This window comes from Gallus gallus, chromosome Z (assembly GCF_016699485.2).
Source record: "Gallus gallus isolate bGalGal1 chromosome Z, bGalGal1.mat.broiler.GRCg7b, whole genome shotgun sequence".
Classification (NCBI taxonomy): Eukaryota; Metazoa; Chordata; class Aves; order Galliformes; family Phasianidae; genus Gallus; species Gallus gallus.
The window spans coordinates 60,432,986-60,460,856 of NC_052572.1; the positions used below are offsets into that span (position 1 = coordinate 60,432,986).

At 35.6% G+C, this 27,871-nt stretch overlaps 1 protein-coding gene and 1 non-coding gene across 6 annotated transcripts in view; one reads left to right on the forward strand and one right to left on the reverse strand.

The window, feature by feature from the left end:
- Positions 1-27,871, reverse strand: part of ADGRV1 (adhesion G protein-coupled receptor V1) — a 260,638-nt gene that overhangs the window by 202,535 nt on the left and 30,232 nt on the right. For 3 of the 5 annotated variants that reach the window (XM_015280551.4, XM_040655977.2, XM_015280553.4), the window contains exons 12-30: positions 26,775-26,807; positions 24,888-25,014; positions 24,606-24,791; positions 22,561-22,741; positions 22,209-22,372; positions 21,461-21,584; positions 20,792-21,058; positions 18,331-18,457; positions 16,726-16,943; positions 14,822-15,565; positions 12,706-13,079; positions 11,155-11,331; positions 9,940-10,120; positions 9,139-9,341; positions 8,404-8,533; positions 6,889-6,969; positions 5,449-5,588; positions 2,255-2,864; positions 1,127-1,342 (exon numbers count right to left, since the gene is read on the reverse strand). In XM_015280551.4, the coding sequence (XP_015136037.2) occupies positions 1,127-1,342; positions 2,255-2,864; positions 5,449-5,588; positions 6,889-6,969; positions 8,404-8,533; positions 9,139-9,341; positions 9,940-10,120; positions 11,155-11,331; positions 12,706-13,079; positions 14,822-15,565; positions 16,726-16,943; positions 18,331-18,457; positions 20,792-21,058; positions 21,461-21,584; positions 22,209-22,372; positions 22,561-22,741; positions 24,606-24,791; positions 24,888-25,014; positions 26,775-26,807 (4,283 nt within the window). Of the gene's footprint in view, positions 1-1,126; positions 1,343-2,254; positions 2,865-5,448; positions 5,589-6,888; positions 6,970-8,403; positions 8,534-9,138; positions 9,342-9,939; positions 10,121-11,154; positions 11,332-12,705; positions 13,080-14,821; positions 15,566-16,170; positions 16,312-16,725; positions 16,944-18,330; positions 18,458-20,791; positions 21,059-21,460; positions 21,585-22,208; positions 22,373-22,560; positions 22,742-24,605; positions 24,792-24,887; positions 25,015-26,774; positions 26,808-27,871 lie in introns of those variants that run through there. The other 2 variants (XM_040655976.2, XM_040655978.2) reach the window with 2 other exon arrangements.
- Positions 11,438-11,567, forward strand: LOC121108644. Its single transcript, XR_005843336.1, has one exon. It is a non-coding gene; the product is annotated as a small nucleolar RNA SNORA5 (small nucleolar RNA).

The following is a 27,871-nucleotide window of genomic DNA, read 5'->3' on the forward strand; positions in this document are numbered from 1 at the left end:
TTTATAATCAGTAATATTTATCTTTTTTTGCTTACAGATGCATTTTCTTGTGTTCAAATATCCTTTTTTATTTTATTTTATTTTATTATTTTTTTTTAATCTTCAAAGCCAGGGAACATAATCTTTTTCATTTCCTGATGCCTTCTTGATATCTAGATGGATTAAACTAAAATTCATCTTGGCCAAAACAGAGTTTAAACTGGAAGACCAAAAGGCAATTACAAAAAGTCCATTATTCTCTTCTGTTCAGAAGTTCACGCTACTGAGATGCTTCTGTCTTTGATTTCTGATAGCTGTCTAGCGTTCTTGGAGATAAAAGTAAACAGAAGTACCTTTGTCAAAGTAGATTTTACTGAAGGGGAGCAGTGTGCATGTAGACCTCATTTTAGGCAGACTTTCATCTAAGAATGCCTGATAAACAACTAAGATATAATAGATAATGGCTCTCCTTCAGAACGTAGTTGGAAATATATTGATATACTACTCAGCCTTAATCACAGCTAAAATACAGTGGGTTTGACCAGTTAGGAGAGGCTTGAGCCTGTAGTTCATGAGGTTGCTCCTTTTTTCATGTAGCTTTTCTACTAGAAGGATCAACTGCAAAACTTCATCTCTTATCTTTAGAAGTAAAAGGCTTCTTGAGTTTTGGTTAGGTTTTGTCTGTTTCACAGCTGAGTCTCCAGCTCTCAATTCCCTTCCAATAAACTCATGCCAGCCATGCATAATAGGTTTAAATAGAAATGCCCAACTAGAAAGTACCTACAAATACCATGATGGGATTGTTTTTTGTTTTTACTTTTCTTTCTTTCTTTTTTTTTTTTTTCTTTTCAATTTGAAGATGTGAGCAGCCACTAGGGAAATGAATAGCCACTTCCTTTCCTTACTTCTCTTGCTAGATTCTTCAGTGATGATGATTCAGAGCTTTTTAAAATGTGAGGTATGGTCACAAAGGGCTTGGATTCCTGTCTCCTGACCACAGTCAGTAAATAACACACTTCATTTTTTTTCTACTTCTTTCATTTGACTGCATTTGTTACACACTTGCTTGCTTTGGTTAGTGAAAGCATACAGAATGCCCTGTCTGCTTTAACACACAATATGTATTTCTACTTTTCTGATTTCTTACCTGCTGTTGCAGTTATTGGCATAGCTTTAAATTTCACAGAAACATCTGCAAATATTCCCCCGGTTCTGGTCACATTAATGATTGGTCCAACATAATTTTCAGCAACTCGCACAGTTGAAGCTGAAAGCTGAAGTGTTCCAAAAGCGTCATCATTGGCATTGATAATTACATGAGCTATTGTCTCACTCGCTGATCCAAGACGAGGAGAATTTACAACTGAAATGTAAAAAAAAACAACATAGTGAGAACAAGTCTGAAATGTTTCCTATATGTTGCTATAAAGTTCACTGACACGTGAGCCACTACTAGCTTTAACAAAGCAATCATTTTACATTTTGACAAAATAAAATGAAGATACTTCTAGTATTTGTATTCTATTATGGCAGAAAATCCTATTTTTTTTAAACTTATTAATGTACCTTGCTGTGGCATAAAGATGAGGTGAGCTATTATCAAAATTATTTATTTATTTGCCTATAGGACAATAGAATTTTGCAATATAGGCAACCTGTCATTTCCCAGCAGAACTATTGGTAAAACTTCCCTTAAAATCATGATTAATCTTGGGGAGGATGTGGGTGAGAGGGAAGCAATTAGGCATGTCAAAGAAGCTCATAAGTATAAATCAGGCTGTAATGACCAGAATTTTTCAGAATAAAGGATCAAGCAAACATTCTACACGCTAATGAAAAACAGCATGCATCTGTGATTCTACACCACCTAAATTTTAAAAGGCTTTTTTGGCTTTCAACAAGTGGAACTAACTTATTTCCTAATATATGATTTAGGGAAACATCATCAAGTGAATGATCATTAGTGTACAAAACCAATACAGAAAGACATCCAGCCTAAAAGGCCTTGGATAAAGCAAATGCAAAAGGGATAAAAAAATGCTCATCCACCTCTGACAAAATAGAGTGGTAAAGGAAATATATGCTGTCAATAAACATAGAATTATCATACTGAATATGACATACTCTAACATATACAACTCATAGAATTCTTAACTATTCTGAGTTAGGTAGAAGTAAAAGTTTATTGTAATTTCAATTATTGCATTTAATCCTACAAAACTTAAGTATTAGCTTGCATACTTAAATTTTTGTTTTACATATGTGAGATACTTACTTGGCCGATCCTGCACTTTTTCAATCAAAACAGTATTGTTTAGCTCCACAAAAACAGATTCTGACCTCTCAGGATCATCATCATCTAAAATAGGCAAAGATATTGTGGCCTCTCTTTCATTGGCAGCGAAGACTGTATAACCAGTAATGGGTATATAATCTTTTCCTTGTATTGCTCTAACAACATTAGGTGGAAGAAAGGATGGCTTTTCATCATCACCTAGAGTTCTGTATGTTACCACTACTGTACCAAGGAGACCACCAAGCCTTATTATTGTCAAGGAGATATTTTTTGTTTCTTCTTCAACTTTTATTGGTCTATTTTTCTCAGAAAAGATGAACAGTCCATATGGATCATCATTAGCTAAAACTGTTAATGTTGCATTAGTATGATTTCCAAGACGACCACTGGAAACGTTGATAATCAAAACTGAAAACATCTTATCCAGTTCGGGAATGTCATCAGGAGAAACCTGTACTGTGATGTTTGCTCTCACTTGGCCAACATCAAATGTTATGTTTCCGTATGTGGAGATCAGATCTTCAGAAACATCACAGTCTACGATCCAGTGCAGAGTCACCTCAGACAGGGCCCCATGAGTTCTCACAATCTAAGTGGAAAATACAAAGATTTGTGTATTTTTGGCACAGTAAGAAAGAAAAATAAAAAATGATGTAGAGCAAAGTCATGGAACTACAGAATATTCTGAGTTGGAAGGGACCCACAAGGATCATCAAGTCCAACTCCTGGTTCCACACAGGACCACCCTAAATTCGAATCCTTTGTCTGAGAGTGTTGCCCAAACACCCTGTGCATCATGTTCCATGCCCAGCGCTCTCTGGTGCAGCCCCTTTCCCTGACCCCCAGCTGCTCCTCCCCTGACACAACTCCATGCCGTTCCCTCGGGCCCTGTTGCTGTCACACAGAGCAGAGCTCAGCGCTTCCCTCCGCTCCCTGTGAGGAGCTGCAGCCACCATGACGGCTCTCAGCTCCTCTGCTCTGCGCTGAGCACACCCAGGGACCTCAGCCAGTCATACACCTTGCCCTCCAGACCCTTCCCCATCTTTGTAGCCCTCCTTTAGATGCTCAGTAATACCTTTATGCTGTACTTACACTGTGGCAGCCAACCTGCAGGCAGTACTGGATGTGAGGCTGCACAGCACAGAGCAGAGGGCACAGCTGCTCCCCTTGCCCAGTGGCAGTACTGAGGCTGCAGCACACCAGGGCACAGCTGGCCCTTTGGGCTCCAGGGCATTACTACTGCTTCACATTCAACTTTGTGTCAGCCAGAATCCACAGTTCCCTTTCTGTGGGACTGTTCTCCTCAGTCTGTACATACAGCCGGAGCTGCCCCGTCCCATCTACAGAATCTGGCACCTACTCTTCTTAAAATTCATACAGTTGGTATTGCTGATCCCACTAATATGACATGGTCTCTCTGCAAGGATCATCTAAAAATCTAGCAATTCATCAGCTCCTCCTAATTTGATTTCAATACATAACCTTACTTGACATGCACTGAAGTACTGCATACAGATCATTTTTAAAAGCATTGGAGAGAACTGGCCCTGAAATGCAGTCATACAGAACACAATCAGTGATTGGCTGCCAGCCTGCTGTTACCCCATTTACTAAAAGCCTCTGAGCCTGATCTGTCAGCCACTTGTTCAACCATCACAGTATGTTTTAGCCTACTTGTATGCTGGATATTTTGTCCAGGACATTGTGAGAGACAACATCAAAATTTTTGCAGAAATCCAAAAGGGTTACATAAGCTGACTGTCCTTTTTCCACTAGATGAGTGACTGTTGTAAACGGACAATGAATGTCTTAAGCAGGACTTTCCCTCGTGAACCTGTGATGACTGTGACCAGTGACTGCATCGTCTTTCAGGTGTTTTTCAGTAACTCCCAGGACTTTCTCCATAATTTTACCAGGCACCAAAGTGAGACTATTATGCCTGTAATTAGTGGGGTCTTCTTTCCTGCCCTTCTTGAAGACTGGGACAGCATTTGCCAACCTCTAGTTAAGTTGGACCTCTCCAGATTTCCAAGACTGTCGAAAAATAATCAGGAAAAGTCCCACAGTGACATCAGCCACGAATTCCAGTAGCCAGCGATGAAGTCCATCAGGCACCATAGACTCGCGTGCATCCAAATGGATCCATTTGGACTTGGCAGGGAGCTTATCGTTACTGAAGGTGCAGATCCATAACTCAGGGCTCCAGGGGGAGCCTATAATCAGTGTCTCCATGTTATTTATGTCCTTATTTGTGAGATGACCATCCTCATCAAATAAAGGAACAATGTTTTGCTGTTAATATACTTGTTAAAGCCTCTTTTACTGTCCCTCAGAGTATTGGCTGGCTTCAACTCTAATTGAGCTTTGATTACACAGGCTTTCTCTCTGCAATGGCACACATCATCTTTGCAGTCCTCCTAAGTAAACAAATCTTGCTTCCAGTGGCCATACCCTTTCTTTTTCCACCTAAGCTCAAGAAGAAGATCCCTACTTTGCCAAACCAGCCTTCTGCCCAACTTTCTTGACTTCTGATATTTTGGAATTGCCTGCTTCTGTGCACTTCAGAGGTGATGCTTAAAAACTGACCAGCATTGATGGACTCTAATGCATACAAAAGCAGTATCCCAGGGGACCTTGCCAACTAGTTCCCTGAGCAGCCCAAACTCTGCTCTCCCCGTATACAAGGCTGAAGGCATATACTGGCAATTTTCTTCCTACCACAACAGATTTTAAACCCGACAACTTCATGGTAACTGTGGCCAAGACATCTGATGGCCACTTCATCCACAACCCTCTCTACAAACTGCATATAATCAAGCTCCTCTATTACATACGCCACCAAATCCTTGATGCAAAGAATTAGCAATAGTGATTTAAAAAAACAATGTAATCATCATTGTCTCAGCTTTGCTGTATTTGGTGTGCCTCAACACTTCATTTAAAATATTCCTACTCAAATATAAACACACAGAATTAATTTTAAACCTACAGATATAATTATTACACCATTTTAGGTTGAAGCTGAAAGACACACAAAAGTGAAGTATGAAGTGACAAAACAGATGTGCATGATAAAGCTAGGTTAAAGACTTGTAGGCCAAGGGTAAACAAAACACTGTAAAAACAGAATAGAACAGGACTGCATAGCAGTACGAGACCCAGAACGTTCTAACCTGCAGTACAATATTGCTGTCTCCATCTTCAGGCTCAGTTCCATTCACAGAGAGTGACTCAGCACTGAACTCAAACACACCATGAGCATCATCAGAAGCTTCAATAGTCACAATAATGTGCGATGCAATTCCCAAGCTGGCTGTAAGTGCAAGTTCCAAAATGAGTTACTATTTGCCATTTCTTTCTAGCACAATTTCTACTTGAAAGAGATCATCTTTCTTTGTTATACTTTGTTATAAAAAACATGTATCTGCACTATTAAGCCTTTTTTTTTTTTCTTTTAATAAATATAGAATGACAGTAACTACCAAATGGATAAAGAAGTGACTTGCAATAACACAGTCCTGGCAACTCTTCTGAGGGAAAACATACCAAAGCAAAATAATAAATTGAAATATTTTAAGGGAGGAACAGAAGGAAACTCATCATTTAATTAATGAATATCAATCAAAATTGAAGGTGTTGGTGAGTTATACAGTGAAACACAGTGTTAGCAATGTAGATTGGACAAAAGTAAGTGCCATCATAACAGCAGCTGGAATTAAAATAAAGAATAAGTAAATCCAGGGAGTCTTACTACTACGGTTATCATCTTGACTAAAATAACTTGCTGTTTAAAAAGAGCCTGGCATTTAAGAAAACAATTTCTGGAAACACAGATTAGGAAACAGTACACACCTGGAAGCACCAAAAAGTTGTTAAACCACTTAGAAGTTACAAGCTGAACTCCTTTAAATTTACAAATTAATCAGAAAATCAGACTGTCACCGTGGAGTATATTATATAATGGGTGCTAAAAGAAATTTTTCAGGTCAGTAGGGCTTAAATCAAAGGCATGTATAATTAGAATTTTCCCTCAATTTTCATGTTTTCTGCATATAGTTTCTTCTTGCATTTTCTCAGGCTCTTTTTTCCCTGTATGTCATGATATATAAACAAACTTAAAGAAATTGACAAAAAAAATCAAAGCATTCCTTTAAAAATACCTAACAAGGTGTACTTTTCTTGAAGAGTATTTTTGACATACAGAGACTCAAAGTGAAATAAAACAGGCATCAAAGCATGTAGAAAGGTGATTCTTAAATAACACTCCATTCAGAAAGTGTCTTTGTTCTTTGTTCTCCAGAAAAACTGATGATTACCAACAAAATAATTTTGCAGCCTATACTTCCTGATTAACAATACTGTGTTTTACAACAATATAGTTTTGAAGATAGAGAAACTGTTACTTACTGTGTTACACTCAGTATTGACTGCAATTGAAAGTAAGCCTGCCTTAACAGGGCAAAGAACATCTTGACAGAATTCTATGATACACCTAAATGAAACATCTGAAACTACAAATAAGGTAACACTATTATGAGCCATGTCAATGGAATAATTTATGAGGGGTATTACAGTTAGCAATAAAGAAATTAAGGTTAATCCAAAACGCTTACCGTGTTGATAGGCAGTTTGAAGGAAGAAATCCATGTTCCCATCACCACTACCACTGCCATCATTTCTAAAGAGCTCAGCAACTTTTATATGACAGACACACACATATATACACATATATACATTTATAAATACAGAGTAAGCAGAGGGTAATTTAAACAATCCAGGACAACAAGGGAAAAAAAAAAAAGAGAGAAAAGTATTCCAGGAAGGCATAAACTACAGTTACAAAAGTGTACAGGATTTCTGATTCAAACTTCTTAATTTATGACATTGGACATAGCACTGGAAGGTCAGAAGGAAAGAAAACACTACACCTATTTTTTGTCTTTCTTTTCCTTTTTATATCCACTTTTTGTATTTCCTCTTTCTCACTCCTGAGGCTTGTCATAGAAATAATGTAAATTTGAAATAATGGAATTTAAAGCTCCCCAGACCCTTCATTCTAACATCTCGCAAAGTGAGAATGTGTCAGAAAGTTGGGAAGACCTGCAGAAAGCTTAATTAATGGAGACTTTACCCTGAACTTTGTACTTGCAGTGTACATTGCAGGCCAAAAAGAGAGTTCATTTTAAGGAGGGTATCTACCTACTGGATTGTTAAATTTAGTTTTAAGTTTTCTGAAAAATCAATCTGAACGATTTTATTTCTCTTAACAAAACAACCATTCAACCAAAAAGACAAAATACATGAGAAGTATAGTAATTCTATCAAAAGAATTGCTAAGGCCACACTATACCATAGATGCATAAAATCACAGTGGACAGCTGGTTTAATTCAAGGTAGTGTGATACAACTTTCTATAAAGCACCACAGTTCCATAACATCCATTAAATATATATATATGACTCTGAGTGTTTCCAATAATTTATTTCCCTAGAACAAGATATTAAATCTCCTCTAAAAATTTTCTCTAATTGAATAAGCTTCTTTAAGGGATTGGGGAGACCACTGATGCTTGCTGTTCTAGCTCCTTAAACCAGTAATCCCTTGGAGCATTTTTCTTGTCCTTACAAATAGCTACCTAACAGCTACAACTTGGCTGTTATTCCAAAACCTTTCAACACCCACAGCCTAGTACTACTACAACCCAACTGAACAGGTTATGAGCCCAAGTTTTACAATTTCTCTGATTTCAAAATAAAAGAAACATTTTTTTTTAACCAACAACAACCACCACATTTTGACCACTTGCTTTAAATATTTTATAAATATTCAAAAATTTTGAAATGCAATGAGTTATTAATATGTTTTCTGTATTATTTCAACTCTCATTACCAACCATTGTTACATAAAGTGAAAAGCAGCAACTGTCTTTACACGTCTGCTTCATTACAATGGTTAACAAATGAACTGAGGAGTATTTTTTTCCTAAGAAAAAAGGTTGCTGCTTGAGGAATGCAGGAGTGTTTTTTGTTTGTTTTCAGAAATTACATGAAAATGATACTAAAAAAGACAAGATTTTAATGAATGAAGTTAATGAAAATACAACTAAGTGACTGATGAAAGTGACTTACCTCCTCCCCCTGGGTTCAACAGCTCCACTTCAAATGTTTTTTCTAATTCAGGAATAGAATTATCAGTGATGTTAACTGTAATGTACTTGTATCTTTCTCCTGGCTGAAATTCCAGTGTGCCCATGACAGCCTGCAATATGAAAGCTCTTCATATTTTTTGTTCTAATGTTTTCATGCATATGAAAAAAAGAAACGTAACTTTCATTTTGTCTTTTTCAAAACATCTATATTTTTTTCACTTACGCTTTAAAAAAAAATGATCTGATGAATCTTCTACAGAAAAAGGACATCTAAATGGATGGACTGGTGAACATCTGTATTCATTTCTAATTTTTCTGCACAATAATCAGTTGGACAAGCAAATGTATACAAATGCAGATTATTTATTTAAGCATGTAGAAATCCCAGTATGTATATACATAATTTAGTTTGTACATGTATCTAAAGGATATTAAAAAAAATGTCAAAACTTCTTGCTATACTGAAATCTCTTATAAGACAAAAAATCAGAAACAGAGTATTTTCTCAGGAAATGCAACTTCCTACACAGAAAGAATGTAGCAGTCATATAGCAACTTCCTACACTAAAGGGAATATTACATATTTGTTTACCACATCAAGCAGTCTTTCCATGAGAGAACTGTAGCTGGGGTAAAGTAGTCAGAGCCTGAAGGCTCTCTTCAGGCTAAATAATACTAATTAAATTCCCAAATAATTATACTACCTTGGCCATACCTGGTAATCTTTTGGACTGAAAGCCGTAAGAGGCACTGTTCTGTATTCCACCAAAACTGTTCCAAGAAGGCCCTGTGCACGAACTACCAGTAATCTGATGTGTCCAACTTCTTCTTTAATAGTAATATGGGGCACAGAAGAAGCTGGAAGAATCATTTTATCACCTGGCTGAGGAGGTAGCCCCACAGAGAACTGAAGCAGACCTGGAAGACAAGAAGTATTACTTACATGGCTTTTTGAACCAAATTTAAATGATGATAATCAATTTAAATCAAACAAACAATGATATTTTTAGTATGTGATGGTTCTGAAGTTAAACATCACTTATACCAATATATCCTTATGCATACATCACACTGATTCCAGGGATGTGCTGTATCTTCCCCTCTCACTGATCTTACTGTCACCCTTGATAAAGCAACAGCACTGTAATAAAATCAGCTCTTCCCAAATGAGCCTCACATTACTGGCTATTTAGTGGTATAACAAGCAGACAGAAATAACGCTTATGGTCAGAAAATCACATTTGACAGTTTCCACAAGATCAACATGTAGTCTTTACGTGTTCTTACAAGGGAACCATCGCCTGTTTGATTAGGAAAGCTTCCAGGCCTTCTTTAAAAATTCTCAAGAACAATTCAGCATTCTTTCAGGTATATAAACAATGAATCAATCTCAAGTTAGATAAAGTGGAATACTTGACATTGCTACTTCACTTATTAAGACTAAGAAAAGGTTTTATATGACTAGCAAGAACTACACAATTATTTGAAACAAGACTATTATTTCCATCATTGTTACCATATGGGTGGTCACTGGCTCTGATACTGATATCAGTAGTTTCCTTCTCTGGATCTATACTTGCTCCACTGGTAGGAGTTGAACCTAGTTTTCCATCTCCAGACACTGCAGAGACTAATGTCACACGGAAATATTCATTTAACTCCGGAATGTCATCATCAATAACATGCAAATTTAACACCTAGAGAAGGATCAAATCATGGAAAAATCAAACCATGCAACATTCAATATAATGAGCTTCATGAACCTGCCTAATTCACTGAATGTTTTAATTAGTCAGTCAACTGTATCTGCTGTGTAGTTCTGAAAGTAATGGACCACAAGGCAGTGGAGCAAGAGTGTACATCAGCCCTCTTCTGCCACTAAATAGAGTAAGACATACCTTATCCAGGACATCAGATTTGAAAAGATTAGGAAACTTCTGCTTTGTATAATTCTATGAAATGCAGTAACATGATTCACCACAGTTAAAGCTGATTGACTAATGACACGAACAAACTATCTGCAGATATGACCAAGCTTTCATCAGTTGTTATGTTATTTAACTGGGACCAAATTCTCAGTTTTAGTGAAACCACTGGGATCCTTTCAAATGTCTTTGGTGAATTTCCACCAGTCCACACTGATTTCTGCAGGCTGATGAAAGTGAAATTGCGGATGGTATCCTCTACTCAAAATTCATGCTTATTATACAAACACTACTAGAAAGCATACATGAACTCTCTGCAGTACCGTGGTCTCACACCACTTCAAATAACTGCAAAAATTCTGTGCTGCAGGTTGGGACTGAATTCATTGAAACAATTTAAGCAAAAGGACATAGAACCTGGATGAAAGACCAGCAGTTAACTTTACTGCTATTGAACTGATGTGAAGATAAATCTGGGTTGCATGTACATGTACAGAAACATAGTTACTCTTTTCTATATATTATATATATATACATTTATCTAACTTTATGTGCAACCAAATTCAGAATTTGTAACCCCTGAACTGAGGTATCCACAGATCTATGAGGATCTATCATACCACTTTCTTGTCAGGGATGAAACATACTAAAAAAAAAACAAAACAGTGCAGCAAATATCACAAAAGGTACATGAAGTAAACACTCTCTGCTCTCTGATATGAAAGCCAGTCAAGCACCCTCAGAAGGTATTCTCCAGCAGGTTTGTAAAGGACAGGATTAATAGTTAATAGGAAGGTAGGGTTTACCTCTGATCTCTGCCAAGGGAGGAATGTGATAGTGCCACTGCTATTAGAAAAATCGGTAACAGAGTAATTAATGCCAGTGGAATCAACCTGTGAGATAATGTACTTTATATACACGTAGTCTAGAGCTCCCCTCGTACGCTCCACAACACAGGAAATAGTGGAACCTTCATCAGAAGTCTGGAAGAAAGTAAGAATTTTAAATGTTTGTTTCTGTAAGAGTAAATCAAGACAATAAATGCATAACACAGAATTCTCTGAAGTTCAGCTAAAAAAAAAAAAAAATCACTGTCATGTTATTTTCAGCTCTTTTGGAGTTGTAGGAAGCTGAAACTGACCTTGATGGCAGTCAGAAAAATCCTAGTGGAATTTGCAACACTTTCCCCTGGGACTAAGATAAACACCACTGGACAGAATCTCTTTCCGAAAGCTATGTGTCAGAAACAGAATCAGTGTACTTGAAATATACAAGTCAAAAGCAACTCAAACTACTTTATATCAATGCTGTTTATTTTAGTTTTCCTTAGCAATAATTTACAGAAAGACTTGGGTCATCCCTTTTCCAAACACCAAAGAAAAAAAAAGATACATTAAAATTAAACTATACCATCATCATTCAGAAAAAAACTTAGAATTTTCTGTGCAACAGTCCTCCTTACAGGTCTATCTTAACAGAGAACTTGACTTCTGCAGCAAAAATTTTACATCTTTGTAAATGTATTCATGTGTACTATATGTTTTAGAAACAAATGATAGCAATATTGAAATAGAACATCTTATCTGAAAATTTCCAGAGAGGTTAATATTATCATAGTCATTAGGTAAATTTCAGGGATGCTGTATGACACAGTGTGGATACTGCATATGACTTTAGCTTTCTAGTAGACAGATGCACACAAAGCAGTTAAACTACTGGTAAACCATTGCTGTGTTACTGCACCATCAGTAAGAGTTCTAATGCTTCCTTGGTGAAATGGACATAAGATAGGTGCAAAACAATTAACATACCATATAAATATTTAATTTTTCTTCATGGTTGGTTGATGATCTGTGGCATCACAGTATATCAGTGGCATATGAACCTGAAGGAATCCATTATCATAGCATATGGCGGGCACACAAGAAGCAAACTGAGCCAAACTGATAACTAGTATCACTCAGGCAGTGCAGTTATTCTAAAAAACGTTGCACATTAGCACTTTGACTAAACAGAATGTAATTAAAAATTTCTAAGATCTCCCAGTTCAGAAGCTATGTTAATTTTTTTCTCCAAAATAATACAGTACTAATAAAAACAGCAGTCATGTTCTTCCCCTCATAACTGATTAAAGTAGAAGATGATTTATGTCTATTTCAATCCACTCCAAAAAGTAGCAAGCTTACGCAGTACACTGAAAGAAAAAAATCTCTTTAAAACCAAGAAAACAGCACTGCTGGTATTAACTAAATTGATGCCAAACACTATGAAATTAAGACTTTGTTCAGATCAGCTGGTCCTGTAATTGACTTTTCTGTGCACAGAATTTCACCTATAATTTCCTATGACCACCTTACCTCAGGGATACATGATCCAGTGAAGCCAAATAGACCATTAGCATTATCACTTTTCTGTATTCTTAATCTTGCTGTGGCATTTTCTTGTGAAATTCGAGCTCCACCACGCACACAAATGAGCTTTAGTATGAATAATTCCTCTCCTTCTTCCTCATTGTCATCCTTTGCAGACACGATGAATGATTTATTGGTCTCTCCTTGCCGATACTCCAAATATCCAGAGACAGGGTGGACATCATTTTTTGCAGGAGTTGCGTGGAGTTCATAGATCTCTGCATGTGTCAGTTTACGCTCATAAAGCCTTACATCCTGCATTAGCCCTATGTACCTGCTGCTGCCATTGATTCCAGCTCCAATTCTTACTATTCCTGGACCTGAGAAGAAAATTATATTTTTTCTCACATTATTGCTTTTCTCTGATGTCATAGACGTCCGTAATTAAATTGTTCTTTTTGTTAAAAAATCAATAGTAAACTACTTGCTACCACTGAATTTGGAATAATATTGATCTTGAAATGAAAAATAAGGAGGTTCCTTGAACCTTGACTCAGTGCTTCAGATGGGAAAAAGGCTAAAGTACTGCAAGTCTGATGGAACTTATTAATCGCAGAGGTACTACTGTTTTTCAGATTTTAGCCTCCGGAATGCTAAAAGCAGAAATATAATACACTATAGTTATCTATTTTAAGTTATCTATTTTCACTCAACTTTTGTGTATACGTATTTATGTTGATAAATATGCATTTAACATACTCTCTTTTAAAATTCTCTTTCTTCAATTACAGAAAGGAAGCTGTTATCAAGAATTTTATAATCATCCATCAGGATGCCTATCCATGTTGAAGAAAACTTGAAAGTGAAGAGGAGAGGGAGAAAGACTGAAGGATAGAGACTCTCATTAAGAAAAACAAAAGCATATGGAAGAGCAGAAAAATACCAAAAAAAAAAAAAAAAAAAAAAAAGAAGAAGAAGTAGATTTATTCCAACCACATAACATCTGACTTTATAGAGAAACTCTGACACTTCTCTAGTCAGTGTTACTGCAGGTCAGACAATGGTTACCTATAATTGAAATCTGAAAAGACTGGCAATGTCCAGTTAGATAAACTGAAGTACACATTCTAATGTTCTTTGGAATATAGTTAAGCAAAGCATTAAGTATGTTGATATGTATTTAAGTAAATCTATACCCTGTAAAATGCTATTGCTTTCAAGATATGGTTTTGGCAACAAAAGCATTACTGCATTTTACACATCTTTGTTTCAGAAACTGAAAGGAAAAAAAGTCCTTCTGAAGCTACAGTGCTGTAAATGGCATCACAGATGCATAGAATCATTTATGTTGGCAAAGATCTTTAAGATCATCAAGTCTGCCCAGCACCTAATAACACAAGTTCACCATTAAACCATTTGCCTAGGCACCACGTCTCTTAAGTACCTCCAGAGATGACAAGACCACCTTAGAAGACTGTTCTAGTGCCTAACCACTCTTTCCATGAATAAATTCTTCCTGATATTTAATCTAAACCTTCCCTGGTACAACCTGAGGCCTCTTCTTCATGCCCTATCACTTGCCACCTGAGAAAAGAGACCACTGTCATTCTCAATACAAGATCCTGTCAGGTCATTGTGGAGAACAATGAGGTTTCCCCTCAGCCTTCTTCCAGACTAAATACGTCCACTTCCCTCACTGCCATGTCTTTTCTTTTAGTTCCTTTTCCAGCTTCACTGTCAGTATCTGAACTTGTTCTAGCAACTCAGTATATTTCTTGTAGCTAAATGTTACTGAAATCATTAATTGCAGTAAAGGTACATGACATACACATGTATTATATATATAAAAATTGTTGATTTGTTTTCACACTTTTACAGTCTAAGCTCATTATAGGTTTGAATTTTTTAGAACTTTCCATGTCTAATTTCCATGTACTTTTTAAAAATCCTGAAAGAATTTATTTTTTCTTTTTTTTTTTTCCTGATGTTTTCCTTGTTCTTTCAATTAACTAATCAGATATAATCATTTCAGTATATTGCCTCCACCTTTCAATGGACTAGACTCTTCTATGCATTTCAGAACTTCATATAAAGAGAAATATAATAAAATCTGTTGGCTCACCATCAACAATCGCTTCTCCTTTCAAACTCTTCATTCCTCCTAGAACTAGAATTCCATCAATGTAAAATTCAATTATACTTTCATCGAGAGTAATCAAAAGGTGAAGCCAAGTATTCTCATCCAGGTATTTCATGACTGCTGTTTTGGCCATGTATGTCATATAGGATCCTATTGCTGTGTAATGAAGAACTACACAAACATGAGAGTCATTTGTTTGGATTTTCACGCCATAATATAAAGTCCCATTATCATTGTCCTTTTCAACTATATAACCATCTGTACGGACATCAGGAATTAGCCATGCTGAAAATGTAAAACTGGTTAGTGCAGTATTTCCATTGTATGGGTCTTCAGGACCAATAATGCCAAATGCATCCTCTTTTCCACTAAAATACAAAGCATCTGTTCCACTGTGATGGCGCCTCATGTGGGGCTGTGATTTGACTGAACTTGTAAATGATCCAAGCAATAAGAAATCTATCATTGCTGGCAGTCCATCTGGGAACATACTAGACAGTATTTCCCAACCTAGTCGGACAACACCAAATGTTCCTTGCTGTCTCCAGATGGTGAAGTCTGTAATATAGGAAAGGTCATCTTCAGAAAGAGTATCTTCCACAATCTCTCTCTCCTGGCTGTCTGGATCTATAACAAACACTCCAAAAGGGTCATCATTGAAAGGGATCATGATGATTACAGAAAGGTTGGTTTCAGATAACTGGCCACCAGGACCAGGAGATCCACCTATGTAACAGAAGTTAGAGTAGAAGTTAATCATTGGTTTCAAACATGATCAGGAAGAAACTTACAAAGTACTTAAATTCTTAAATAAAATACATTTTTTAGAAGGCTCAAATCTTCCAGATCCTCTGGAATACTAGCAAATCATCTAACTTTAAAATTTTGTAATTTAATTGTATTATTTTTAAAATGCTATGGTGGCACAATTTCAATAGAAAAACTTGTATGTTATTTTTCAGCTGCAAAACACAAAGATGTCTTTCAGCTAAAAGAAGATAACTCCAACTTTTCTTAACTAGTCAACTTTTGTTCCATTTGGTAAGCATGAGGCCAAAATCAGTTCTTACATTACTCCAAAACTTGACTATGAAATGGCAAAATCTTGTCCCTTGCTTCGGAAACAGAAGCATATATACCTTGCAAAATCAGCATTCAATTGTGTATTAAAACTGCTGACAAGTTGCGCTACTAGTCATCTATTTCTCCACAGCAAGAATTGATGACACGAAGATCATGATGTAAATGTAAACTCTCCATGCTCAAAGTGTACAGTGATCTACTTATTTTAAGTAGGAAATCTTTTGTACACCCATATGGATTTCACTTACAGGAAAGGTCAACACACATTTTCAGTTGCACCAGGGTACAGAAGACCATAAATAGTACTGAGGTGGAATGAATCCAGATTAGGAAATACACCCAGTAGCAATCTGAAGTTGTAATTTATGTCATATGAAGTGGTGTCTACAAGTGGTTTACCTCCTCTAGGGAAAAAAAAATAAATAAAGGAACTCTATTACAGTAGATATGCATAGTCTTTAATATCTTTAATATTTCTTCTTCTGCATGGAGAACTATGTCTCTGAAATGTAGGTCTCTCTGCTTCTGAAATGAAACTACTAAACTTTCATTTCAGAAATGGAGAGGCATCCTTCTAAAGTTCAGATAAACAAAATGTCTAACAGTAATTCAGGAACTAACCATATTCATATACCTAATTTAATATTAAATGAAAAATAGAACCTAAAACCTTTCCAGAAAATCATAGGATATCAAGACATGATTCAAAGCAATGCTCTTTCCAGTGCTGGTTTCTTTTTGATTGATTAAACATAATTCTTTTCTACCAGATATGAAGTGAATGGTGATATGGAAGACAATACCTGAAGCATTCACCAACTTTAGAATGTAAAATTCATTGAATTCGGGAATTCTATCTGAAATAGCATGTAGTGTTACTGGCTTTGATCTTTCACCATCCATGAAGAACACAGTTCCATAAGTTTCGTAGAACTCTTCTCCTGGCTGCAGTGCAGAGTTATTATCAAACAGCTGCCAGCTCAAAGAAACATTGCCGAAATGTCCTCTGTGTCTCAAAATCCTGTTCAGTGATACAAGAAAGAGTGTGTCCTGGCAGGTAAGCATCAGTATTCAGTAGAAAAGGAAAACATGAAAACTCTAATCCTCCTTACAGAGAAAAGCAACATACTATGTTCTAAATAATAATGAACAATAAATATAGCTCCAATTAAACAACTGCAATTTTGTAGTATATTTCTACTCACAGGTATACCGTATGTACCTTAGAAAAAAAATTGCCTGTGCAGGCCCAAACATGGTTTATCTTCTGTTTCTAGTATGTAAACAATAAATATGAATGTATAATACTTCAGAAAGTCAACAATAAAAATTAATATACTCAGACACCTTTAGACAGGAAAGAGAATCATCTACAGTTAATTGCAGACATTTCACCATTTAGTCATCAAGCCTCCTTCAACTCCTTCTTAAACTGGTATTAAATTAGGGTTATGTTCTATGCCTTATTTGAGGTTAAGAATATACTAAGTGAAAACAAAATTTCATTATTATTGTTAAGACATGTAGTCTTGAGCACCTGCTTAAAACAAAAAAAAATCAAATACATATATAAAGGATAATTAAGAACAATATATGAAAACAGCCTCTTCTCTAACTATTCAGCCTACCACATCTATGATGATCTAACTTCTCTTTATATCTGGTCTACAGATTTCTTAAGAAAAATAACTACTTTATTATGTAACAAGATAAAATGCTGAGTACGTGGCACTAAGGGACATGGCTCAGTGGGAACTGTGGGATGGGTTGGGTTTGGGCGCGGTGATCTCAGAGGTCTTTTCCAGTCTTAACAATTGTATGATGATTTCTTCAGCCCTTCTCATTCTTGAATGCAACTCAGTAGCAGAAAGGAAAATACCAAAGGTCAGATTAGTGAAGAGCATTTTCAGCCTAGAAGGCACTCACATCTGGAGTGTGAGAATACATTTCAATCTGTAATTAACAGATAAAAGAAAAAACCTAGTAGAAACAAAAATAGAGTAGTGTAGGTTTGTATGTGAAAGTTCCAAAAGCCATCTGTAGCCACAGTCCTATCTAGCTATTTGTGGAGAAGTTTTTTACTTCTCCATTAGCAGAGGTTACACTATGCTCTGTCAGATTCTTCTGTACCTACAGAGTACTGAGAGTATAACAATACTGTGTTCTTATCTATTTACAATGAAACATAAGTCCATACACTTTTTCACATTTACTATCTATTTTAATATATTACAGTTCTTGTCTTCAACACGTTACAAATAATGTATTCCAAACATTTTTAAAGCTATTTTTCTACAATACAGTTCTATTAGTACACACTTTCATGGAGTTAGACCAAAGTACCATTTGCAAAGTAACACATACAGCAGTTCCAAAGGAGGGCAGAATATTATTTAACAGCTACTTACAAAAAAGTGTTACTTTTGCCTTCTTCCACTGCCTTCTCTAAAGGTTCCAAAGAGAAAATTCCATTAGAGTCATCATTTGCTTCAATTATAACTGTAGCCATTCCAGCCTTAAAGATCACAGTGTCCCCTAAAAAGAGGAAGAGGAATCAGAACTCTAATTATAAATGTACGTAACTATAAATCCAAGGACAGTTCCATAGCAGTGAAAAGCAGTATTTGAGACATTCAATAACAGAAAATTCAGAGTAAAAATGCTCAAGTAATATATCATAAACAAGACATACGATTTTTCAGGAAAATTTTTTATGTGACATGAACTGTGAATATATGATTCTATTTGCTTGGCATCCTTGCATGTAGTTGTCCCCAGCTTAGGGAAAAGGGCTATATAAGAGGTCATATTTTGTGTTTGAACAGATGGTCAAGTCAAAATGATAAGATATTCAGAGTATAGAATAAAATAATAAGGTATTCATAGATCCCAGACTTCCTTTAGACCTAGAAATATTGTATTTAAACTAAATACAAGCCAAGAGCAATGTCTAAGAGCTTATATCATAGAAGAGCTGAAATGAAAAATTATAATTATGATGCAAAGTTTGTAGTATTCTTATTGAGCATATTAGCACTGTAGATATGTTAATTCTATCACCATGTTTCCAATTCTGTGCCATTTTTTCATCCTATTTATGAGCATCAGACCAGCTTTAGTTCCACATTAAAGAATGTACTTACACAGTTAACTTCATATACTTCTGTTTGTATTTTCTTTCAGGTACAATAGTCCCAATATAGTTATCATAAGACCTGTAACACTCAAGGCCAATACATGTAACAGACCACAGAAAGAAAATCAATGAAATTGCTTTCTGGAAAGCATTCTGAAATATTCTGTATTCTTAGTGATTCTGAACAGGGTCTAGAGTGACATGGTGCTCCTTTAAGAAGAAAAAGGAGACTGTGAATAGAAGCCCTTGTATGTTCCGAGTGAGGTGGTACAAGAAACTACCAATAGATCTTGAAGAAAGTTAAGCAGAAAGAGACTGAAACGTGAAGAGAGAAGTATGGTTTTGTCTGATCCTTTGTCTAGATCTGAGGTGCTGCAGAGGCCTGGGTACCACAATGAAGATTGGTTGGTCTCAGGAAACATATGAACTGCCTGATACTCAAATAACTGCTTAAAATTTCCTTATCATCCTCTGTCTGCTTGCTACCAATGTGTACGGTAGGGCAGGATTCACTTTTAGATCAATGCAGCCCTGTGAGCCAATCACAGGCCAGACACAGCATGTCAACTTTAGTGTGACCTGAGTCACTCTCTAGCTTTATTGACTAGATCATCATAGACTAACAAGAGCTAAAATGCTTCGTGTGCTCAAAGATGCCTAAATGAAGGTATATAATTTTAGGTCTCCTAACTTGAATTTAATCTCTGGTAGGTATATTACTCTGAGAACCTGTCACACAATCTCAAGGTATGGTCTGCTGGTTAATTATGATCATCTTTCCTTGCTTTATTAAATTACAGCCACTCAAATCTTACTTACTGCTTTGATGGCTCATTCAGTTCAGATTTATTTGGGATTGAAAGGATTTGCAGTGCATTCACAACTTATTATTACCTCTCAGCTACAGAATAATTAAACCCAAAGGACAGTAAATCATTTAAATTTGTTAACAAAATTGCAAATGACTCCCACAGTACCATGACTACCACAGTACCAGTTTTGGAGGCAAAGGTCTTTATTAAGCAGTTAGAGACCAGGAAAACGTATGTATTTCTTTTACTTGTCTTTTATATTCTCATGCATATTACACACCAGTGATGACTTATTCCAAAAAGATACGCATTTGAAAAACTAGAGGAATGTGCTGCATAATTTTGATTGTATCTTGTTAAGTGACAACTATGAAAAATAATAATAGAAAAAGAGGATGTTATTCCTATGGTAAGAAATTCTTTCTTCAGATGTGGTCCACTGGGTAATTCTAATATATATTTTTCTGTAGATTAAGCTTCCTAAAAACACACCTAGTTTTTATTACTAAAAAAAGAAAATAGAAAACAATTTACATAGCCTTCCTCTAAATATGGCTGTACTTTTTGGTTTTAAATAGAAAAATAACTAAAAGAATCCCTCTTTGACTAAGACTGTTGCAGTTCTAAAATTCTTTATAGTTGTATTGTTGTAGTCAAGTTGAAACCCATCTAATTTGGATCATTTACATTTGAAAAGAGAATGATTTTGCAGGAAAGGTCTCAACTGTACCATTTAATTTTTGTTTCTAACAAAAATTTTGATTCTAACAAAAATTAAATCCAAGATGAAAATCCAAACACAATGTTTACAGCAACTGTATGAAAGTCTTGGAGTAAATTTTATGATAAGACCATGCTGCTAAAAAATTGCAGCAAAACAAAAGGAGAGTTACTAAGAATACATCAAATGATTACTGTTACCTGTAGAATTCAAAAGGAGAACATAAAATGTTTCATCAGTTTCAGGGATATCATCATCATTAATATACACAGATAAGTTCTGCTCTCTTTCTCCAATATCAAACCAAATGATGCTGCTCTTTCCACTGGGAACAAAGTCGCCTTCTTCAGCTGTTGCATCTCCATTGACAGTAATATAGTGGACAGCAACAGCAACATCAGCAGATCCATTCCTTAAGACTGTAAAGTTTGCAACACTTCCTTCTTGAACAGTCACTGTCAGAGGTTCTGAAAATACAAAAACCAAAGATCTACCTGAGTTCAACTCTGAGTTCCCTGAAATTGCTCTATTTTCTTAATGTTCTGTAATTAATCCTCATTCTTTTTCAGTGAAATAGAAGGTACAGGCAGTAAAGGCGTGGAAATAATTTCAGATATAATGGAATAATTTTGTACCTTGAAACCCAATCAATCTCAGTATCAACATCAGCAAAGAGACAACAACAAAGTATAAATAAGGGAAAATTCTGAAGGAATCAAACATAAATTAAATACAATGAGAACATGCAAGTTTTGCATTTGTTCTGTTGGGATAAGGATGTCTCAGTTAGCTAGTCTGTGAAAAAGAAAAAATATATATCTGTTTTAGGTACTGTACACTTTCCATATTTAAAAACAATAATTTCTAACCTGCAAAATAAATGGGATCATCATTCCCTGTAATTTGTAAAATTGCAGTGGTTACATTGCCCAGTCTGGCTCCACCTGTAACACTGAATAAGCTGATGAGGAATACTTCTCTCTCTTCAGGTACCTGAATGAGAAAGTGTTAATAAATTAATTTCTAGCATACAAAAAACTGAAAATTTTTAAATGAACAGCTAAGGTGGTTAATAGGCCAGAGATTTCTGACTCGTTTAATATTTAACAATCTGTATGTTTGTTAAAAGTGATTACACAGGACAGTTCATACATTTACATAGAAAGTACCACCAATAAATAAATCCCTTCATCTTTACTGTTGTAGAGATGACACAAAAGTTATCTTCCAGCTTCTTGCTGCTGATTTAATTTATTTTTACAGATTTACTTATTTATCATTTAGTATTCTCAATCTTTCTTGTATTACTTCAAATATATTAGTGTATAACAATGAAATTAAGATTCCAGCTATCAGGACATGAGTTATACTCAAAAAAAACTTTCCTATAAATTAACCACATTATAGTTACACTCAGCTCTCAACTTTTTTCAATTTCTGAAATTCTTTTATGATTTGCTGATGTTATCTCAGTTCTAACCAAGTATTTTCATCTTTTCTGTAAGTTATCAAGTTCTCGATAAGCATACATTCCTTCATTCTCTTCCTGCTTTCTAATATTTTAGCGCTTATTCTTTGTTCCACATTCTCACCATAAAACAACATAAGAGTGTTTACCTCATCTGGCAGCGAGTAAATGGTGATATTTTTTGAAAACTCCAAATTATCAAAGAAGATAGTCCCTCCTTCTGGATAGACATCATTTGTACATGCTGGATCAACAACCCAAGACACATTAACATTTCCATAATTTCCTTGGTTTCTTATAACTCTGTAAACAGCTAAAAATGCAAACATACACAGGCATATTCAGAACAATGGAATTCAAAATGAAAAAGGTAAGCACATGTGAAATGAAGAAAAAGGAAAGAAGGAGGAGACTTCACTCAGACATTATCCTAGAAAGTGGAAAAGAAGCCTTGCAGAAGCAGACAGCAGATAAAAAGCAACTCTAATAAAAAGGAATTACCAGTATAGATGTCTTCTCCTTTACTTTCGTTTATTGTTACTGTTAGTTCATCAGGTAGAAACTCAATGATACCATGTGGATCATCATTCTTTAAAATGGTTATATTGACCATTGTGGCATTTCCCAGTTTGCCAGGCATTTCACTGTGGGAACTAAGTACCACAGAATATATCTCATCCAGCTAGAAGAGGGAAACATAGCCAAAATTAAAATACATATGCAACATCTACATCAACATCAAAATGGACTACTGTCCCCAGTCTTCAGCCAGCTGGAAAAAGATACAAACTTAAACAAAAGGAAATCACACACTCTTTCTATATGCAACAAGTATATGTATGTTGCTATCAGATAAAAGAAATCATAAGAATTTTCTATATCTAAAAGCACCATTTTCTCCAAAACTGTAAGCAGGGATTTATTTTGTATATCTTGTACATTTAACTTAGAATCATATAAATTCAGAAGTACAGATATATTTGTAATACTCTCTGAAATGTAAGTTTTCTTGTACCTAACATTTCTTAACATTCCTGATTTTGAAACAGTAAAAGCAAAGATTTTAAAACCACTGACAGCATGCTGATCTAGAAAGAACCAACTAGCTGGCTTTATTAATCTAATGGGACTTGGCACTTCCTATACAAGAAAAAGCTTCAGGGAACATTAGAACAACTACTGCATCTATGTATCTAGAAAGCCAGAATTAGTCTAGACTGGGGAGACCTCAATGAATCCCACTGGTCGTTACCAGGAAAGAAAAAAAGAATGAAGTGGTTCTTCACATAGGGTTTGGTTTAAAAGTGGCAGTCGGTACTCTGGAATGTCACAGATGCTAAACCCTTACAGTTGTTTAGATGCTAAACCCTTTACTTTTGTAAGCAAAACTGTTCCAATTAACTGAAGAGAAATCCACTGAGGATTACTACAAATAAAGATACCAGCTACTACTTCATACATTCTTGGGCTGCCCACCCTTCGAGGCTTAGAAGGCATTCTGGAGAAAAGTTATTATATACCTGTCCTGCCCGTATGTTTCTGTATTTAGCCACTTTTGGAGACTAAGGACAATAAAAAAGCTTTTTTGTTTCTTAGTCCTGGCACATGTTTCTATCTGAGTATCTCAACATGTATAACTTACTTAGCCAGACTCATAATACTGCTGTAAGCAGGGAAATACTATTTCTCATACTGCAGAAGAAAAACTAACTTTTAAATAGCTTAGTGTTTTAGTGACCAGATTTTACTTGCCAAACTTAAGTCCCTGGACTCTGCAAGTGTAATTCAGACTCATTTTATGTCTCTTTTCTTTAGAGTGTTTAGAGAAAACAAACATGAACTTCAACAGTAGCCCACACAATTGAAATTTCTGTGTTCTTCTAATTCCCTCATCACTTGATCCTCCACCTGTCCTCTAAAGCACGGCTGATGATCACCTGGCCCTACAAAAAGATTACTAAGTTTACTAAAGTTGTTATATTTTGTAAGGCTGGCATTTTGACAGCATAGCTCACTATCAGGGTCAGACACATACAACTGTTTATGCAAATATGGCATGAGGATGTGTATGTAAAAGCAGGGAAGAGTGCTGAATGACAAAAGCTTAATTTTATGTTACTATCAATGTGGTGGAACCAAACCGATGTAAACTTTCTGATGGAATCCAGGATAGACAATACACTGAAAAGGAAACTGGATAAAGAAAAGCAGAAACAAACAGTCAGGACAGAAATATGCCCAGATTCTGCATATTTCTGGGATTGTAAACCAATAGAGCTATCAGAAAAACTCTAACATTCAAGCAAAAGAGGCTCAAAAGACCTGTTGGTTGGTTCTTTCTATATGTAAAATGCTTTCACCTGGTTCTTGTCCATCTTACAGATCTACTCACTCTTCCTTTATTTACTTCTCACACATAAGAAAAAGTCTGGAAACGCTATATAAAAACTGATAGTATTCACAGGTGAAACCATTTATATTTTAATAACTGATTACCAAGTATGTCCATGAACACAGTTTGAAGAGAGAAAAATATAGTTTTTTACCTCTGGAATCCCATCCATTCTTGTCAGTAGGGTAATTATGATCTCTCTTTCACCAGGCTTAAACTCCAGAATTCCTGTGCTGCCATAAAACTCATTATTGTCTCTTGGTTCTACTGTGTAGCGTAGAAACTGTCTGACAAGACTTCCTCTAGCGCGAACAATCTGGAGCTCAACAGACTCTCCTTCCTGTAAAACAGAAAATCCATCTTTTTTTTTCTGGGATTCTGTTTAAACCAAATTGTCTGTAAGGCTTAAGAGATATTACTCAGATAAGGTCCCTACCTTAATACTGTAGGGACCTCTGGAAGAGGAAGAAAATTCAAATACTCCTCCAGGATCATCATTTTCCAAAATAATGATTTCACGAGTAGTAAACCCATATTTCAGTATCTGATTTTCCACACTGACCCTGAGAAAGGAAGGTAAGAGGATTTTTTTCAAATGGCAATTGGCTTTGGCAATTAAATCCATACAAATGCAGAGGACAGAATAATAATGACTAAGTTTTTGAGTAAGTTATGAAAACCAGCAGTTACCTGCAAGGAATAGAATAAATTAAGCAAGTCACAATATTAAAATGTTTTAGTTATTTATAAAAACAATTTTTAAAAAGGCCGCCTTTTCTGGTTAGTTCTTACAGCTGTTATTTCTGGTTTTTGGTTTCTGTTGTTGTTGTTTTGTTTTGTTTTTTTCTTCTTGTTGTTTTGTTTTGTTTTGTTTAATCACACATGCACACAGCACACATGAAAGGAAACAGAATTGTGACAGAAAAAAGTTACCTAAATTCAGTATTATTTTGTATTTGGATCAAGGCATAAATGACATTCCAAAACCAATTACATTGACTTTGTATTGATAATCACACATTTCCACTCTTAGCCTCTCTGTCAAAATTTACTATTGACATATTGCCCCTCAACACTGATTCCATCCTCAAATACGTGTTAATCTGCTTTCTGAAGATGTGGGAACAACTTCTACAGGTTGTCAAATCCCATTCTGACTCCAGAAAGCATTGGACCTGTTCTCATTAATTAGGGACTCATTCCCCTTTCTCCTTACTTCCTAGCAAACCCTCTGTCTCAAAGCACGTGGTGAATGGTGCAAGTATGAAATATGCTGACGAAATACACTTCAAATTCCTCTTGGTAAAGGATTTCTATCTCTGGTCTTCCATGCTACACCATCTTCATCCTAGTCAGTGACATCAATGGGCCACACGTGACATGTGACCTTGCACATTACCTGTACTCCTTTCCCCAGACGCAGTAATTTTCAACAACCTCATTTTTAAATTTATGACATTCAGAATTTCAGAGAAATACTATTGAAAAATGCATCAAGAATGTACTTTCAGGCTCACAGGCTGTATATGATTTATTACACATTATGTATTTAGATTCCCTTGCATCTTCCATGTTTCTTGTCAGTCTTATGTTCTCAATGAAATCTCAGACCTGCAAATTGTATGCATTTTTGTGCTTTCACTGTACTATAACCCAGACTTCAATATATACTATTCCGTTGAGAAAGGAATCATATCTATTAAATCCAATATTGAAACTAAGTCCAGGGCTATGTCCACAAGTCCTCCACAAACAACTGTAACCTTCCCCACAAAAACAAACAAACAAACAAAAAAAAACCCCACCACAGTCTAGAGGTCAGGACACTAGATGCAAAATATAGAATTATGTATTTGATAGAGTAACATGTTCATGCTTCTGGCATTTTAAAAAACGTTCATAGACAAAGAAACATTTGTTAACATAAACTATATGTGTGCTATTCAAAAATAAGATAACTACTCATTTTTGATCATAGAAACTTCCCTGTAGTGCCAGCCATTTCAGACATTTAGTGAGGGCAAACTGTATTTGTGGCAGTGTTGAACAACTGATCTATTATTCCATCAAACATTCAAATATCAAACACTGAGGCATGCATTCATAACTTTCATCATTCACAGATCCTAAATTAAAAAAAATGCTTTCAAGCCAGAAACCCATGCCGTCAAATGAAACACCAAAGGGGAAGCATGCATTGTCTGAAGATGCAGAAAGAGTTATTCTTGTGAGGAAAAGAATTGATAAAGACAAGTAGAAACTAACCACTTTTAAAACAAAGCAATGATTCACCAAACACAAAAAAACAGTTCACTGAACTTACCCAAAGTACACGACAAACCTTTCTGTTTCTACTCTGTTAGCACAGAGAAAAAGAAAGAAAGAAAGGGGATGGGGAATGGAATGAAAGTACCATTTGCTAGAATTGCAATAAAATAAACAAATAAATAAACAATAAACAATAAAGCTTTTTTTTTTTTTTTTTTTTTTTTTTTTTTTTACTTTCCTAAAGCTTATAATGTATATTTTATGGGAACCCTGTTTGCTCATCATTTTCCTGCTGCCAAATGCTAGCAAGTGGGCAGTTCCCACTTACAAGAAATGTACCAGGACCAATTCAGCATGCCAAGACCCATTCAAGGGGTCATTCAATCAAGCCCTCCTCAAAGAGCTTGATTATTACTAGTCTCTGTATATGCTCAGAAATGCAGCAGCAGTCCCTTTTACAAATACTTCACCCTCCTTTAGGAAAAAAATCTACATGCCTCTCTGATAGGTTATTTCATCAATCTGCTAAAGTAATTATTAAAAAAAAAAATGTTAAAAACAAAAGTAGTTGTAATGGCTATGTAACAAAAAGTAACCTGGCACAAACTCATAGTAAACTTTACTTAACCCAATTTTTAGTTTATCATATTATCAAAGTAATATACCCATATATGCATATATCTATTCTTTCAGCTTCACAGAGTTACACCATATGAGTCTAAACACAGCTTAGACAACACGTCTGCTAAGAACAACTGAGGAGTAGTGCTACAGTATAGCATTACAAAAATTGGAGGAGGACAGCACACATGAAGTGTTTACAAGAGTATCACAAGGTGTGCATCTCAAACACCTCCAAGTGTTTGTTGATAGAACACGGAAGACTGAGAATAATTCATTTAAAAGAGTCACAGTATAAGTCAGTTCTAAACCTAGAGAGCTTTCAGGTCAGGAAGAAAGCAGTGAGGTTCAGTCCAAGAGGTAAAAAAGAAAATACCGTTTCTGAGGTTTTTCCCTACAAGCCCCATTATGAACACTTCAGTCCTCTCATTTTTAAAAAAAATTAATATCTTGATCACATCTTCTCTGGATGATACCAAAACTTGTCAGATTGCTACCACTACTCTAACACAGTAATGTTAGTTACCACCT